Source organism: Embiotoca jacksoni, unplaced genomic scaffold (genome assembly GCF_022577435.1).
Source record: "Embiotoca jacksoni isolate LCO1_2020_lvr unplaced genomic scaffold, fEmbJac1.0.p SCAF_9, whole genome shotgun sequence".
NCBI classification, from domain to species: Eukaryota; Metazoa; Chordata; class Actinopteri; family Embiotocidae; genus Embiotoca; species Embiotoca jacksoni.
In genome coordinates this window covers 12,289,684-12,305,365 of record NW_027185447.1, presented here as the reverse complement: position 1 = coordinate 12,305,365, position 15,682 = coordinate 12,289,684, and the positions used below count along the sequence as shown (strand labels likewise).

At 41.2% G+C, this 15,682-nt stretch overlaps 1 protein-coding gene across 1 annotated transcript in view; it reads right to left on the bottom strand.

Moving 5' to 3' along the window:
• Positions 1 to 506: 506 nt before the first annotated feature.
• camkvl (CaM kinase-like vesicle-associated, like) overlaps positions 507 to 15,682 on the bottom strand; it is a 35,206-nt gene continuing 20,030 nt past the window's right edge. The window contains exons 2-11 of the mRNA XM_069140745.1: positions 10,431 to 10,537; positions 9,354 to 9,485; positions 8,970 to 9,044; positions 7,461 to 7,599; positions 6,260 to 6,380; positions 5,619 to 5,694; positions 5,254 to 5,390; positions 4,864 to 4,942; positions 4,682 to 4,769; positions 507 to 3,142 (exon numbers count right to left, since the gene is read on the bottom strand). Of these exons, the coding sequence (XP_068996846.1) occupies positions 1,643 to 3,142; positions 4,682 to 4,769; positions 4,864 to 4,942; positions 5,254 to 5,390; positions 5,619 to 5,694; positions 6,260 to 6,380; positions 7,461 to 7,599; positions 8,970 to 9,044; positions 9,354 to 9,485; positions 10,431 to 10,525 (2,442 nt within the window). The 5' untranslated portion in view covers positions 10,526 to 10,537 and the 3' untranslated portion in view covers positions 507 to 1,642. The remainder of the gene's footprint in view (positions 3,143 to 4,681; positions 4,770 to 4,863; positions 4,943 to 5,253; positions 5,391 to 5,618; positions 5,695 to 6,259; positions 6,381 to 7,460; positions 7,600 to 8,969; positions 9,045 to 9,353; positions 9,486 to 10,430; positions 10,538 to 15,682) is intronic.

Here is a 15,682-nt window from a genome sequence, read left to right as displayed (position 1 = left end):
TGTGCACGTTACAGGCACGACCAATCGTCCCGGCCCGCAGGGGGGGGTAGGGGGGTGGGGGGTGGTCACCGAAAAGGTGAATCTGATAAGACTTGCCCGTCGGTGGACTTGTTTATATATTCGCGATAAATATTTGTCCGGGCGGTGTCGTGGATGAAGTTTATTGAATGTTACATTGCTGCGTGGTTTCGTCGTCTGTTCGCAGTTCAGAAGCGAGATTGCGTTTTTGTCACCCGCGCATTCACAAGTATGGACTTACCCGAAGTACACGCGGTGCCATATGGGACTTGTAGGCATTGCGTGATAATATATATATATATATATATATATATATATATATATGCTTACAGAAATCGTTGGATGTCGGTTCGTCCAGCACAGGCCCCCCAAAAAATAGTTGTAATGTCACCATTTAACACGGAATTTAATGACACAATATTTTTAAAGTCTAACCAACTTTTGACCAATGAAACAACTCAAGATGATTATTTTTTTTTTTTTTTTACTTTTATTGAAAGACTTTCAAACAAAGCACAGTTTACATAGGGACAGAATAGTGAAGGTCTAGACTTGTTCAGGAGCACAAAACCTCGTTTTACATACACCCAAAAGCAAAAAGAAATTCAGAAGGACATGTTAATGTGATAAAAAGGAGCAAATAGACAGGTCTGTTTAACAACACCAAATGAATGGGTTGACAAAACTGGAGAAAAAATGAAAAGACATTTTCAGGAAAGATTTTTTTGGAAAAAGAAGGGGAAATTGTGTGTGTGTGTGTGTGTGTGTGTGTGTGTGTGTGTGTGTGTGTGTGTGTGTGTGTGTGTGTGTTATTGCAAAGCCTTTATACAACATCTAGCATCAAAAGATTTTTCCTTAGCTCTCCAACAGGTGTGGAGCACAAGATTTCAAGTGATGCTCAACTTTAAATACAATAAATAATAAAAAGAAATCTCAATTTCCAGCAGTTCAGTTTTACATACTTCTGTACAACCGTGTAACTCCAAGCCTCCCAATAGAGTGAATAGCTACATAAATAAAAAGGAATTTAAAATACTGAAAAGGGAATGAGCTGCTTTGAAAAACGTTATGTCGATTTGGATATGAGGAAGTTTACAACATAGGAGCAAAGTAACAGTTAGGAACCTTGTTTTATTTTGTATGTATTTACAGTTGGTAGGGAATAATTATTTCAATCCTTCCACAGCTCTTATCTCTCAATATTAGCAGAGAATTGTACCACACTGTTCTTACCTGTAAATTCATAATTTGCAAACTGCGCTGAGTGCTTGTATTTCAGTATGAGGTGGTTGTGTGGTGAACAGTCAGGCACAACATTTAGATTTGAGATATAAACAAGCTTTTGGGATTTTGGTCTTTGCAACTTTTATTCGACGAGACACAGTAGTTTACTCCCTCTACACTCCAGCCATGAGAGCATCTGAATGCCATAGGGGAAGCTCTTAAACAGTCATCTGGTATGAACGCATAACCAAACCAAACAACACTGTATGGCTACTTTTCTTCTGGGGAACAAGTGGATGATACTTCTGGATGAAACACAGTCATTAAACCCTCAAGTTTAAAATATAAATCCAGTGTTCCAGGTGTTTTACTTTTGTGTGTTGCATCATGCACAGCTGCTTCATAGCCCCCTGCCCATCCCAGCTCTGGGTGACTGGCTAGAATGAGCAGCATCCCTCTGTCCATCTCTGTCATCCTGCTCTCCCACAGCCTGGGGTGAGGATTGTGTGGGTGGAGAGGGTGGGGGATAGGAGGGAGGAGGGATGGTAAGGCGAGGGAGAGATGGCAGCGCAGGTCTGGGAGAGGTTGGAAGTGGTGGAGGAGTGGCTGAGGTCGCAGTTGAAGAGCGTTGTGAGGGGCGTGTGCGAGATGAGGCTGGAGAGGTGTGCGCGCTCAGGGCACGTGGTGGTTCAGCAGGGCAGTCACTGATTTGCTCAAGCAGCGAGGGCATGTCTCCCTCAATCTTCTCCAGCACAGCAGCCATTTGCTTTTCTATCTGCTCAATCACACTGTCCATTTGCCAATCACTTGTACTGCTCCCTCCTCCTCCATGCTGTAGCCCAGTCCCATATAGCCCTACCCCTCCTCCACTCGTATATAGGGAACTGTAGGGACTCCCATAACTCCCTGCCATCCCCATCCCCACAGCTCCAACCTCTGGGTTATATGGTGTGACATGACGGCCCAAACTAGCAGAGCTGCCTACTGCATAACAACCCTGTCCTGGTGCAGGACCTACCCTGGCTATGTTAAACTCAGCACTGTATCTGTCTGTTTTCCTTTCATTCCTATCCCCTCTAGTTGCAGGACTAGTATTACCCCTTAACCTGACTCCTAATCCTAAATCCACCCCAGGCCCAGGCCCGGGCTCAGGCCCAGGCCCGATTGCTGGGGTGACAGGTGCTCCCACTGACCTCTCTGCCACTGCCTCAGGTACTTGTGTCTGACACCAGCTTTCGTCAGTCTCATCCTTCTGCTCGCCTTGCGCAGCTGGTTTCTTCTCTGGTGTGGCTGATGCAATAGCCGACGCAGTAGGAGAAGAGCCACGAAGCGTTGCAGCCATTTTACGTTTGCTGCTGGGATCAGGGGAGACGGATGTGTGTTTTTTGTCAAGATTAGTGCCTGAAGGACTGTCTAATAGCTTTGATGACTCAGGTGTCACCACAGGGCTCTGTTTGGATTCAGGAACAACTTTGGTTTGACCCAAATTGGCAGCCATTTTTCTGGTTCCATCACCTGCTCCTTTCTTTGCACCAGCTTTATCAGGCTCCTCCTGTGCAACTGCCTTTGACTGGCAGAAAGCCTCCTGAATATCCGACGGGGAGGTTCCAACAGAGGGACCCTTAGGCATCGTTACGTCCTCATGTTTTTCTCCTGCCTTAATTGTTGCCTCATCCTGGTCCATACCTGATGGTGTATTTTCAACAGTAACCTCTAAAGACACACTACTTGAAGTCACCCCTCCATCACTCATCCCTTTCTCTCCCTCATCACTTGTCCCCTGGGAAACACCCCCTTCAGCATCACCTGCTTCTTCACCACCCTGATTATCGGCTGAACTGTCAATCAATGCCTCTGAATTCTTCAGTCGTTGCATGAAGGTGGTGACACGGATTGCTTTCTGCAAAAAAGAAAGAAGCATAAAAATGAGAGAAGAATGGCAGGGGTAAAGATAATTAGATTTACAATGTCACATTTTTCATAAACATCTAAAATGGCTTGTTTCCCCCCTAAAACACTTTGATACAATAGTTGGTTATGGAAAAGCATAAGAAATAAGCTTCAAAGAAAAGCGTTTGATAAAAACGCTGCCAAGGCACCATGATTTAGCATCATCGTACTCAGCGCTGAGATGTGATTTGTGTGAAGTGAAGAAAGATTAGTGCCAGTTGTTTACTTCCAGGAGGCTATGACACATTGTACCCTGGTTTAAATCAATCTCAAGACTCACTCTCCCCAGAAACTCCTTGACTGCTTGTTGACTGGAAAAGGTAAGTGAACAGATACTGTATGTACAAATCTCCTTCTGCGATCGCACACTCATCTGAGTCTTTTTGCTTTACAAACACTGAAGGAGTTAGGGAACATGTGTGAGCTTAGTAGTTGTTTCTAAACCAGGGAATTGAATTCCCTTGAATTCTCTGGAAGTGAAAAGCCATTTGGACACAGAAAGGTCACTGAATATGGCTGAACTGAGCAGCTTCTCCATAGCTTCAAGTATGAGTTGAATGTGACAACAGTTCGGGGCAATGAGCCAGGATTCACGTGAGAGGAATGCCAGAGGGCCTTACACTTCAAATCACTGCAGTTCAACAGTCCACAGTGGCCTATGTCCCTTATATCCTTTCCTTTTCTGCCTCTCCTTATCTACACAAATTTAAAAACGACAACAAACCTTCTTCCCTTGTTCTGATCATGATCTTGTTTTTAACAATCCGCTTTCACAAACTAGTGCAGATGAGGAGTAAGAAAGGAGCAAAGCAGGCCACTTTGAACGTCTAGGTCTAATCCAATGAAGAAAAGTGGGGCAGAGTGGATGGATCTCTTCTGGGACAGGCAGAGTGACAGTGGGCAGGAACAGAGCTTGAGAAGAGCTTTAACAGCCTGAACATGATCAATACATCTCAAAGCCGACTTAGGTTTAACTTGAAGTGTTTCCAAATTGGTTGATTGTTATTGACAAGTTTGCTTAAAAAACAACAACAAAAAAAACAACAACCCTCTTCTTAATTCAAGAGGATGTTCAGCCATTGTGAAGATGCTGTTTTATTGAATCATGCCAGACTAAATATGAGTTCCTGCACATGCTCTGTCCTTCCACTCTCCCTCATAATGAAAAACAATACCTTCAACTCCTGGGAACCACATGGGAAAAGAGAGAAGAGGGTTATAACTGTTACTTATGCTGTTAGGTCAGCACTGCTATCTTCCTCCTTCTTTGTCTTCAGCATTCAAAGCCCTGGATCTCCTTACGAATGTCACCATGTTATTTACAAATTTAAAACATACCTCTGCAGAGTTGTGTAATGAGCTAAAAGGACATTAAAGCCGTAGCCATCTCCCTGTTTCTCTTCTATTTTCTCTGCTGCTCACTCGGCTGTACAGTATTATTACCAAAATAATTTACTGCGACAGCAAGAGAGTAGGAGTGAATTCATACCCGCCATTTGGCCTTTGCAAAGTTCTTCTCAAACTGGGCACACACTCCATCCTTCAGGTTCTTCTCCGATGCACCGTTCCCTGCAATCCTGACACAGACGACAGCCAGCATACAAATGAAGGGAAGCCTTGTAGAAGTGTGACAAAATGTTTGAGTTCTTGTAAATATGTGCACATAGTTACCATTCGTGCCAAAGAGCATCTTGTGCTGTGATTCTCAACATCTGGTCCACTTCCATAAGTCGACAGACAAGCTCCTTAGCTGAAATAGACCACAAAAAAGGAAAATTCAGGTGTCATCTGGGCTAAGAATTTAGGAACTAAAAAATAAAAAGGTAGATCTTTTAAAAAAAATAACAACAAAGAAAATTATATTTGATTGTAATCGTGGCTGTCAATCAACCATTTGAATGTGGTGAGACATTATATAAAACATATGAAAGCACTTTTGACCCAGGTGACATCAAATATTTAACTAATTACACCTTTAAACTGAGAGCACTGATGGGCAAATGTTGCATACTAGAAAAGTAAACTGGGTGTTTATTGCCATCATGTGGTGGCATCATGTACCTGCAGGTGAAATGTCATCCCAGTATGGAGAATCAAACTCAAAGTCCCCAGCAACAATACGACAGAAGATGATGCGATTATGTAAATCTGTGTTCTCCTCCTCTGTTTCATCATAAAAAGGCGGGTTACCTGATAAACTGCAAAAAAAAAAAAAGAAAAAAAAAAGAAGGTAAAAACACAAATAGACAGGAGAAGGGTGATTATTTTGAAACCATGCAAATAACTTCTGGGAATGTCTTTTATAAATCAAACAAAGCTATTACTCAGTGGAAAATTTCACATGGTGCTCAGTTTTTCTTGTCCTGTCCTGTTATATGACTTGTTTTTGTAAATTATAGCTTTTGTAATAAATGATGGAGACTCACAGTATGAACATGATGACACCCACAGCCCAGCAGTCCACAGGACGGCCATATCTGTGACGGGCCACCACTTCAGGGGCTGAGAAACAGCAATGTATGGCGCAGACATAGAGAGTGTGAGAGAGACTCTAAAGTCCTGTATTTTCATTTATAAACTTTCATACCACATTCATAAATCTTAAATCCACTGGCAACTTCCCTCACAAAGACTAGCTCCCATTTTAAGTCTTTTTTTTTAATCTCATCCCTTTCCTTATTTATTAGTTGAATTACTCAACTCAGCATTATGAATAACTGCCGTAGCCTTTCACCAGAGAGAACCTCAGAAACACAGAGAGGAGCGAGACAGTACACAGAGATGAAAAGAGAAGAGCAGGATGAAGAGGAGGGCAAGGGTTGGATGCTTTCAAATCTGTTTATGTTTTCACTGTGTTTCACTTTTTTTTTCTTTGGAAAAGTTTATCTCTGACAGATTAACATCATCAAAAGCACAAGAAAGGAAAGAACTCAAAAAGGTAAAGTATGCCCCTAGGCCAGATAAAGCTAATAGAGATATGTATAAGAGGCTGACACATAGAAAAACAGTAGAAATTCTATATAAAATAAACAAAGCCACATATAGCAGTCATTAGAGAGTAACATACCGAGATATTCTGGTGTTCCACATGGCTCTGTGATGGATCCATTCTCAAATCTGGACAGGTAGAAATCTCGCAGAACTACTTTGTTATGGTTGTTTTCTGTGTAGTACATTAGGTTTTCCAGCTAAACAAAATAAGGAAAAGAACATGCATTTGCACATAAATTCACACAGACTGAAGCCCTACTATTCAAACTGCCGTGACGGGATGAGTTATTGAACAGGTTCACTACAAACATCTGATAGTGTATTTTAGTAGATAATTAGATCAGCACCAGATGCACATACTGTTTTGGCATATATCAAAATGACTTACGAAACTCAACTCTATGGTATAAAAAGTCATTACCTTTTCTATTATTACACTGACAACTTGACAGCATCACTGCGGGGCGACCTGAGATCATTGGTGTTAAAGGGCCTGATATGTCTCACATTTTAAACTATATCAAGGTCATGTTTGAATCAAGATGACAGTACACACTGTCAGCAAGACCAACAGGGTCTTAACACATTCAAAGAGTAATGGATTGCCAGATTCATCATTACAGCAGGAATACTACAATATGAGTTACAAAAATTGACACATATTTGTGACAGTGAAGGGAATTAAAGTGTAAAGAAAAAGTGGCATCTTGGCTTCTCATTAGGAATTAATTTCTATTTCTGCACTGATCTGAATTTGTCATTTTGATTCAGTTTTGTCGTTCTATGTAGGTATGAGTGCGAGTCCAAACCATACAGACTGAAATACAATTCCAGCTTTTACCAGTAGAGGGAGTCTGAAGCCCAAGAGATGTTGTAGTTCCTTCTTAATAGGTTGATAATGATGGCTAAAGATATGAATCTGTCTGCATGTGAGTGTATCACTAGGGATTGCTTTAAGCCATAAAGACGGTGTTTACTTCCGTGGTAAAATGCTATCAAATGTTTAGTCATTAACTGAGATGGTAGAGCAATGCTTTAATGTGTCTCCACAGAGATTCTGACTAAATACTGAATATTGCTTCCTGGGGTGTGATGGCGAAGACGTCCAGTCACTCTATGAAGTTAGGTGTTATATTTATTCATTCCTGCATTTTTAGAGGTAAGTCACCAGGCTATTTATATAGTTTTGCCTTTTTATTATAATGGCACTCACTACATGCACACGCACAGACACACACCAAACAATGGGGAGAGGTAGAAAGACATTGAGTGTTTACCTTCAGGTTCCTGTGAACTATATTAAGGGAATGTAAGTACGCCACAGCCTCAAGAACTTGTCTGATGACATTGGAAGCGTCTCTTTCTGTATAATTTCCTTGGTCCAGAATCCAGTCAAATACATCTCCTCCTGTGGCACTGCATGCAGTCAATTACACACACATGCACGCACGCACGCACGCACGCACGCACGCACGTACACACACACACACACACACACACACACACACACACACACACACACACACACACACACACACACACAGAAACATCAATACATGTATTGCCTAATATACTGGAAAATGTAAATGCAAGTTTGTAGCACTATGAATCCCTTTAGGCTATTTTTTCCATATACATGGAAAAACTTCTCAAATTCAGTCAATTGCTCCAAAACTGTAAGACCAAAATGAACACCATTGTGCTCTATGGATGAGAGACATTTCGGAGAATATTGATCTTTCCTTATAATGGTCAGAGTGGGATTTGACACTCCAGAAAAAATACTAACATGCTTACTTCCGCCAAATGAAAACTGTAAATTAACAGCGAAAAAATATGGAAATGATCAACCTCATAACAATGACTCAGTTTGTAGAACACTTGTTTGATAAAATCTCAACTGCAACTCTACCAAATTTTATGCAAGAGAAATAAAGCACAATAAATGCTCCACTAATTTTAGTCATAGTAGAACTAAGCAGTTTCTCCAGTGAATGTGCCATAGTTGGCAACCTTTAAAAAAACAGTGCAGATTGGGTTTTAATAACTGGTATGGTTCCGTCTCAGTACATATATTTCCATGGAGGAAGGTCTTAAGCTTTGTTGTAACAAAGCCAGCTTGTTTTTTGTCCATTAGTAAGGCTAAGTGCTGGCCTGAAGCTAGTACTGCTGAGCAATTAAAAATTTTAGTATTGGTCATTACTCTAGAAGACTTGGTTAACTTTGGAGATAAATGATGGGAGTGATTATCACATATTGCCCTAAGCAGAGGGACTATTGCTTGGGCCAAATTGTGAGCTACACTTAACAGCAGATTGCACACGCAGATGACTGCAATCACTTTTGTCCCTCTGTATTGCAGTAACACTTTGTAAATACTTGGTGCACCCAGGTTCAATCAATGTTATTGCTTTCACATAAAGTTGCGAATGTTGAAATGTACGAGTCGCAAGTGATGGGGATTGGATGGTTTCTGGTGTTTCGATCCCGAGCCAATCTGTGGAGACTCTATTGTAGCAGAGCAGTGCTTCAGGAGCACTGAGTAATGTTAAGTTTTACTAAGAGCAAATCTCTCATCAAATCTAACACCTTCCCCTGTTGCTGAGGGGAGCAACAGAGCACACAGTAATAAAGGGTAGACTCAATTCCTGCCCTCAAGATGATGGATTTGTGTGCATTAAGGTAGATGGGAATATATTCACAAAGAAGACACGTTTAAATACACATTGTCAAAAATGCTAAAACAAGAAAGACAAATTTGTGAAAAGGGTGAGAAAAACACTTACAGTTCCTGGATGATGAAGTATTCTTTCCGCGTCTCAAATGTATCTATCAGCTGTAAGATGTTTGGGTGGTTGACCCTGGAACAGTGAAAAAGGAGTCACAGACCGTATGGTACTCACATGCAGTTGAGGGGTGTTTACTATTCTCCCTTCCAGAGTTTGAAAAATCTTATATTTAAACAAGACTGTGTGGGAACAAACATCTTTTGGTGGGCAGATATTTCAAAGACAGTGCAAAGAAGTTACAAACACCCAAGTTTATATTATTGACTGTGGGATTTATATTACTTGCAATTTCGAACAACCAAATATTCTCTCCTTCTACTTTTCACCACCTTTCTCCATTTCTCAATCATACATCTATTTGTTCACAGACTGATTGCGTACAATTTCAGGATCATGATTTCGTTCTTGGCAGCCTTGCGGACTTTCCTGCCGTCTTTCTTGAGGAATTTCTTGCAGACAAACACCTTGTCTGTTTGTCTGTCCTTTGCCAGGCACAGCTCACAAAACTCCTTCCTGCACAATAAGAAAAAAATAGACAGAAAGACAGACTGAATAAGGCTGAAATGGCAAATATAATGTTAGAAGAGCAGTAGAAGATGTGGCAGTGAGTTAGATTGGGACACATAAAAATGTCTTTAGCTGTCGGCTGCCATATGCAGCTGGGCAACGTCAGGTTTTGAGCCGTTAGGGCTCACAATGCTTCGCCTAAATTAATTTCAAGAAGCTGTGTGATGGAAAATTCCACTACAATGTTTCACATTGAGTCTTCAATATCCAAAATCAGAAAGCAATAAAAAGAAAGCAATAAACAGACATACATGCATTAATTTATTCATTTTTATCTTCACAGATGTTTCACCATGCTTACTTTCCTTGTATACAAAGATGTATTCAAAAACTGCAGACAATGTATACAATAAATGCATGAGTTTAATTCAGACTTAATGTGTTTTTAAGTGTGTGTTTGTGTGTGCGTGCGTGCGTGTGTGTTTGTATGTGTCTATGTATGTGTCTATGTGTTTCTCGCATGTGCCAAGGTGAGGTGTTCAGAGGAACAAAATGGTCAGTTTTCAACCAGTTTAGCAGCGACGTGATTTTCACAGGTCTTTGAAAATATGTCTAAATATCTTTTTTTTAAATGGAGACATTGAACAATGTGTTTCATGATCAAATATATTCCGGCAATTCGTTGGCTAAAACTGAAAAATGTGCCTCTTAAGTCTGTTATACAGTAATACTAGCCTCATGCTATTACCTTCTGTCACTTCTTCAGTGAAACCATTTGATATGCCAAACCAAATCTGCAGTGAAAGTGGTCCCATTCAATTTGTAATAATTGATGAAGGGTATGAAACTTTTTGGGAATAATGACATGAGCCCATGAATTCTACATGGGAGAGGGAGGGGTAGGGGTAGGGGGGCAATGGTAATCCATGCATAAAGCTTTATGGGACTTACGCTCGGAGGACTTGTCCAATCTCATATTTGTCGTTGACATCAGACATGCTATCGTACGACCGCCCATCTCGCAGGGCAAGGCACCCAAATGGCATGACGGCATTCACCTAACAAATAAAGAGAAACACGTGTCAATCATTGCACTGCAGCAGAAAAAAAAACTAAGCTTTCACTGTTTTGATGACACCTTCAGGTATCAGACAGATAAATGGATTGCAGAGAAGCATGGACACACATGTTAAAGAGGAATAGAGTTACTGATGAAACATTATGAAAGCCTCCAGTGGTTGAAGTCAGACACACCAAGAGAATGACATTAATCTTGAAAATAGTGTGTTGGAGAACCACACATACAGCCAAGTCCATTTCTGAACGAATCGGGATACTAGCGCTTCTGGCAGCCTGGTTGCATGCCAGCCTTGTCAACAGATACTAAGCTACCCACTAAGCTTCTATCTCCTCTGCTAAAGTCTGCAGATTCTGTGCAACGTCTGTCAAGTTCAAGTTAAACTTTATTCATAAAGGGCAGTGTCCCCGCATCCCTAAAGCATCTGGCTTCTTTAGCAATCACTGGCTAACGCTGGCAGTACTGGGTTTTAATGACAAGGGTATTAGTTTTTGGTTTGCAGTCCGCATGCGTGTGCATCAGTTTTGATTTGTCTTCTGATCTACATCAGTAGTTCATGACCTTTTAAACTTGCTGTGAACCTCACTCAGAATAACTTTCAATTTTTTTTCTCACGTTATAGTGTCTGTCACTGATAGCATTACATACTGTGTGTAATACTGTAGTATACAGTATATCTTTATATATATATATACTGTACATACTGTATGTAACTTGTGAAAATAGCTTATGACCCCACAAGAGGTCCCAAACGCCCAGGGAGAAAATCGAGGATCTAGATAGTGAATCAGCAATCAATATACCATCTCACCACAGTCCTCAGGCAATCCTCACCCACATCTTTTATGCTCTCCATCTACTGTAGGAGACAGATTCCTTGGAAGCTTCAGTCATCCATCCTCAAGGTCCTTCTCCTCCTCTAAATACCTAACTTAAATCATTCCTGTTGGAGATTTAATTTCTATTGTTTCTACCGTCAGTTTATCTTCTATCACTGTGTGGCACAGGACCCCATCAAGAGAAGCCTGTGCAACTGACCAAATTAGGAAATTATGTGATGGGAGGGAATGGGACATTTGAGAGGTAGCTTTGATTAATGAGAGCAATCCTAGAGAGAACTAGTAAAGCTGTGAAGACGGCTTCGAGGTTGTGTTCTGTGTGCGAGTGAGGGAGAGAGACATAGGACCTGAGAAAAATAGAAGGTATGAAAAGGACTACAAAAAGAAAGACAATGAAAGTCCTCCGAGGTAATGACAATATCGTGGGTGCTAATTTAGGATTAAGCAATGAATATCAGTGATGTAAAATCATCTCTGTCTCTGTCTGTGTTTGTGTCTGTAGCATCACCATTGTAGATGATAGGGCCAGAGGTGCTTCTGGCCTGTGGTGGAGGAGGGGCTAAAGAGTACTGTGTAATCCCGGTGCTGGCCCTAATCTTTAATCTGTACCCCTAATCCAGATGCTGGGATACACTGTGTGTATGTGCATGCATGTATGAGAGTGTGTCTGAGCAAGTGCATAGGTTGATGCGGATATGTCACATGTGCAAACAGGAGTTTGATCTGAAGGGTGTGTGCTTGTGTGTACATGTGTGTCCATATGCGCATCCTTGTGTGAATGTAATGCTCCAATGAGACGGGGAGAATTTAGTGTGGGATTGAAAAGGCCTAGTTTTGCCAGAAGATTATGTAAATGCAACAACATTCCCATGACAAAGTCCAGGACATTGAAGGTGAAGCCGGCTTGATGTGAATGGAGCACATCCATCCCTGTGGGAACAAATTGTGCCCAATGAAATAAAGTCACAACTCTCAAGTACCAAATGTCATTTGACAGTAAGGGTCAGCAAATAACTTTTGATATTTTACCTTCTAAATAAAATATTGGTCTTTGCCTGCTTCAAAAGTCTGTCCTGCAGGCCACTATGTTCTCTTTAACGTAAAAGATAAACCCTGAATTTCTGCTGTTGATGTGTCAAAGTTATGGGAACAATGTTCAGTGTTTGCGGAAGATTCCTACAAAATCAGTTTTAAGTAATAATATTAAATATTTTCATTTAAATACATGTATTTTAGGTTGCTATCTATCACAGACTAAGTGACAAAGTGGTCACTGGTGAAAGCCCTTGTATTTGTAGGATTATGCACTGAATGAGTTGGGTGTCGGTGGCCAGAGCCGGTCCTGACCTCCCTGGGACCCTAAGGAAATTTCTGACAACGAGCCCTACTACCTGACCCGAGAGCCATGTAAATCATTTGCATAATGGGAAATGTCTATTCACACTAGCTCCACCAGATTTCCTTTTATACATGTTCAAATATACTGTATATAAGTGAATACTTAAAGGTTATTATTTATTGACAGTTGTTGATCCACATTGTCCAGTAAACTGAACAAATTAAATATTTCAATTCAGTATTCAATCAATAATCCATATCAATGCATTGCGTTCCATCTTTCATTAGTCCAGATTTGTAACTAAATCTGAGAGACTTGATAAACATTGTTTTGTTTTGAAATTAAGTTTGTCAGTTAGGAGCAGCATTACAGCCATATATTGTCAGGTTTGATTCCCACAGAGGTTTCTGCTGGAAAGCATAAGTTTCATTTTGTGCACATGAACACATTAAACCTTGGCACAGTTAATCCTATCTTTGCCGAGTTACCGTGTCAAAACACAGTTGCCTTTTGGCATTAATATAACTGCGTCGGGCCGGCTTTGTCACAGGTGGCGCACTGTTGGTGACGTGTTTTCCCTCACCCAGCAGTGTTTTTTAGCAGAGAGGGTAGGCGGAGCAAATGTAACAAGCTTGCTCTTCAAGTTACTTGTGGGTGAAGCGGAGCGACTGCCAACTGACTGGCTGACTGGATCTCTGAGAAGTGAAGTCCAAAAGCTCCAGTGATGAGCTCCAATCACCACTCATCACCATGCTGCTGAAGAGAATGAAACGGACATCTCAGAGATTGGCACTTTAGCTTTTACACTGACATCAACCTTTTACAAACTTTACCATCTGTTTTTCTACAGCAAATACAGGTTCAACTTTAGTTAAAACTTTGCCCTTTTTCTTTCCTCGTGCCAACGGAGACTGTTCCTCAAACTAAAAACTCAGGTGCCATAAAAACATCATACCTGCAGAATACTGAGTCAATATGAGCCTTGAAGTTGACAAAGAGTAGGAGGAGATACGGGAAGATATGAGAAGAAAGGAGATGAGAGGGAAGGAGTGGAAAAGATGGGAGATGAGGAAAGAGGTGAGAAATGATGGGAACAGAAAGGCAAGAACAGAAGTGAACTGTGACTAAGTGAAAAGGTGGATGGAGAAAATAGTGTACATGAGCACAGAACAAAGTGTAAAACACAGAGATGAAGAGGCAGATTGAGAGTACCTATCAACCTCACAGCTTCACAACTGTGTGTGAATGTTTACACAGGTGAGTGTGTGTGTGTATTGACATGTGGGTGCAAGTTGTGTCTGTGTTAACAGGCTTTGTGTGATTGTGTATTGTGTGACTCATTGTGTTTGAGGTGAGTATGAAAATCTGTCCCCAGTCAAAAAGCACTCAAAGACATGTTGACAGGGCAACATCTCCTCAACACACATTCACAGAACACATCTATGACTATCTTAACAGATCTGTTCAGGTCGCACAACGTCAGAGTTCAAATTAAAGACTTGAAGTGCAATGCAATAGTTCAGGTATTCTCAGTGACTCCGTAGAGCGAACCAATCAGTCATCAGTAGGGTTGGCTAGGAGTTGGTTGTTTGATTGACAGGCCTGTAGAGCAGTCAGGTTTCTGCTACAGGTTGGTGGGAGATAGTGCCCTCAGGTTCCTAATCAGATCAAGTCAAATTCATGGCTCGCTCCTCCCTTAGCCTGTCCAGATATGGTCATTTTTGGGTCCAAAATAGCAAGATGGCGATGGTCAAAATCCAAACTCGAGGCCTCAGAACGGCAGTTTACAAACCAACGGTAACGTCCCTATTGGTTGCTCTGACATAATGAAACAACCAAAATATAGGTGCAGGAGTTTTGTAAAATTGTATACAATATTTTCAATAAAGATGTGGAAATGCTGCCACGCAAAATAAAATTAAGAATTACACAGCTGTATGTTTCGCTTTTGAAATACAGACCCACTAACACACAAGCAGGTGTGAAGGTGCTCTGAGCTATCCAGAGACATCACACTTTAGCTACAGCATCTTAAATCAAAAAGCTAGTGCATGTCTCGGCATCTGTGGGTGTCTGTGTGCTTGTTCACAAATGCCGTGTTTAGGCTGCAGCGAGAGAGAAAAAAAAATGAGTCAAAAAGAAGAGAATATCTTTTTATCTGGTCAGAGGGGAAGTGTTTCAGAGGTTCTTGATGTCAAGGTTATTCTAAGAAAATCTGCTATTAACTGGCATTCATCACCTTAGCCACCCTGTTCTATTAAGCCCATGCTCAGCCTGACTCTCAGTAAAAAGGAATGAAAACTCTCCTCTCTTATCTGTATATCTGCATTTTGCAGCTCATTGCTAAATACAAACAGAAAAGACAAGCTGTTGTGGCTACTTTGGCTTTTGATGTGCCTCCATTTCGGAAAGCTGAGAATAAGTGTAAATGTATGGTATGTAAATATTTCACCCACTGCTGTGAGAAACTGCTTTTGCGGAGTCTCTTTGTGTTGTCAGTCAAGTGGTTAGTTGAGTCAGTGTGTCCTTGTCACCATCAGACAGATGCTGCAGAGCAATGCTTGTAAACCGACAACATAGTCGTTATCAGCATCACCACGATGCAAATCCTAATATTGACACGTTGCGATTAAATGATGTCCAACTGGCAAGGTGAGATTAAATTCTTGGTATTACAAGATATACAACACCGGGATGTGTTTGAGTGTGTGTTTATAAAATATATTAACAACAAGTATGTCAGTGTTTGCCTCAGGAGAAGAGTGTGAGCAACAGAAGGTGTGTGGCTGACCTCGAGTTACTTCTGCCTGTGTGAACAAGCGATGACAGGCTTCGCATGTCAGACTCCACGGGAGCATGGAGCTAACCACCTGAGAGTACACACACACACACACACACACACACACACACACACACACACACACACACACACACACACACACATTAC